This window comes from Pundamilia nyererei, unplaced genomic scaffold (genome assembly GCF_000239375.1).
Source record: "Pundamilia nyererei isolate P.nyererei 1_Seehausen unplaced genomic scaffold, PunNye1.0 scaffold00384, whole genome shotgun sequence".
Classification (NCBI taxonomy): Eukaryota; Metazoa; Chordata; class Actinopteri; order Cichliformes; family Cichlidae; genus Pundamilia; species Pundamilia nyererei.
In genome coordinates, this window is record NW_005187785.1 from 95,202 (window position 1) to 97,139 (window position 1,938).

The 1,938-nt window shown below is 43.2% G+C and overlaps 1 protein-coding gene across 1 annotated transcript in view; it reads right to left on the minus strand.

Annotated features, from left to right (window-relative positions):
* Positions 1-1,552, minus strand: part of bbs2 (Bardet-Biedl syndrome 2) — a 10,069-nt gene extending 8,517 nt beyond the window's left edge. The window contains exons 1-3 of the mRNA XM_005752824.1: positions 1,425-1,552; positions 838-969; positions 267-494 (exon numbers count right to left, since the gene is read on the minus strand). Coding sequence (XP_005752881.1) covers positions 267-494; positions 838-954 — 345 coding nt within the window. The 5' untranslated portion in view covers positions 955-969; positions 1,425-1,552. The remainder of the gene's footprint in view (positions 1-266; positions 495-837; positions 970-1,424) is intronic.
* Positions 1,553-1,938: the final 386 nt, after the last annotated feature.

The window sequence follows — 1,938 nt, forward strand, 5'->3', positions numbered from 1 at the left end:
ATTGATCAGTGGTTGTTGATCAATGGTCATGAGAATTTGCATAATTAAGATTAAGGAACTGACCTCCCAGCCCATTGTTCCTTCAGTGGGCTGGTTTCAGTCATTATGCAAATGTCCTGTTTATGAGATTGACACCTGCAGTCAGCTGAGACTGAAGAAGTCGCCTGGATGAGTGACGAAACGTTTCTCCCACAAAACGCTGCGTCCAGATGAACAGAATCAACTTTTGGAGACCCAGTTCCAATATTTTTCCTGACTTTACTCACCTCTCTGTAAAATATGTCAGCATTGTCATGGACATCATAAGCCAACAGGTTTGTCTGGGATCCCACCAACAGTGTGTCCCCAGTAGTATTTGGTCCCAGTCTTCCTGCAGCCAAACAGGTGACTGCCTGATTGATGTTGAGCAGAGAAATGTCAGAGTCTTGGGCACTCTGGCTCAGTCGGTGAGCCACAGGTCTCTGGCCACGGGTGTGGGGGTTGTGAATGAAAACCTTTTAATGAGAAAGACAACAAGAGAGTAGGGAACTGCCAAATGCTCCAGAGAGTCAGCAGTTCTTTTCCACACAGAGCCAGATAAGTTTGGGTAAATGAAATCATCATTTGAAAACTGCATTTTGTATTTACTGAGGTTCTAATTGTCTAACATTAAAATTAGCTTTTAGCGTGAACCAGGTAACTGTGACAAGTACGATCAAAAAAGAAATAATGAAGAGGGCAAATACTTGGCTGTTTTCACTCTCATCGGGTCACAAAAACATGATAGTAATTTTCCTACAGCATGGATGATATTTATCACATAACTGTGAGGATTTTGCAAACATTTATTTCCCTCACCTTTCCAGCCTGCGTGGCGGCAGTAAGGCATGGATGAACCCCATCAAACTGCCCAATAGTCACCATGCGAGGGTTAATCTTGTGGTTCAGCTTCAGAGTGAATATGGGGACCAGCATGATGCTTACTCTGGTCTTAACATAGAGATGAGAACTTACTGAGAATCAAATATCTCACACACAAGACGAGAAGGTTGCCTAAAAATAAGCAAAAGGTGATGAGTAACTTTGCCACACTAATGTAATTACAGGCTTTAGCTCAGCCAGCCACAGGCGACTTCCGTTGCCTAGCAACAAGGAGTCGCAAGCTAAAGCTTTTCATCTGGCTAATCTCCCCGTCGTTTGCTCCAGAAGAATGGCATTTAAACAACCATAAGACACCACACCCGACACCTTCACACGTCGTAAGCCCTGCATAAACACCAAGTACGACATGGTGCTTTCTGCTGAAAGAAATATTGGACTTAAACGCATGGAAAGCTAGCACAACTAGCTGACATTAACGTCGATGTCTTGGAACTCGCAGGAAACAAGTCCAAACTACTGACGGCCCAACAACAAAAGACATCACTAATTTGTGACAAACGTACCAGGCCCACGGGATAGCAGCAAAACTTCGATTTTTGTTCCAAAGAATCCAGTCGCAAATGAGCTACCTGGATAAAATGATAACACGGCCACAGGAAGTCGACTAGCTGCCAACATCCGGTCTGCTGTTTTCAAAATAAATTACACAACTCAGAGTTGCAGTGGGCTAATGTTGCTATACATGGAAGAAAAATGCATTTCTTCTTCTTCTTTCAACAGATCACCTTCCTTCATCTTAGCCTCTTCCTAATATTGTGTCACCTCAACCCACTTCATGTCCTTCTTCAATATATCCACGAACCTGCTTTGCTATCTTCCTCTATTCCTTCAGTTTGGGAGCTCCATCTTCAAGATCCTTGTGCAGAGGCGGGACTGTGGATGTATTGGACCTCTAATATACTCATTTTTAATCTTGTCTTGTCACTCCCACTCATAATCTTACTATCTCAATTCTGCCACCTCCAACTCATCCGCCTGTCTTTTTTCATATTTCTACTGCCACATATCACAACAAGT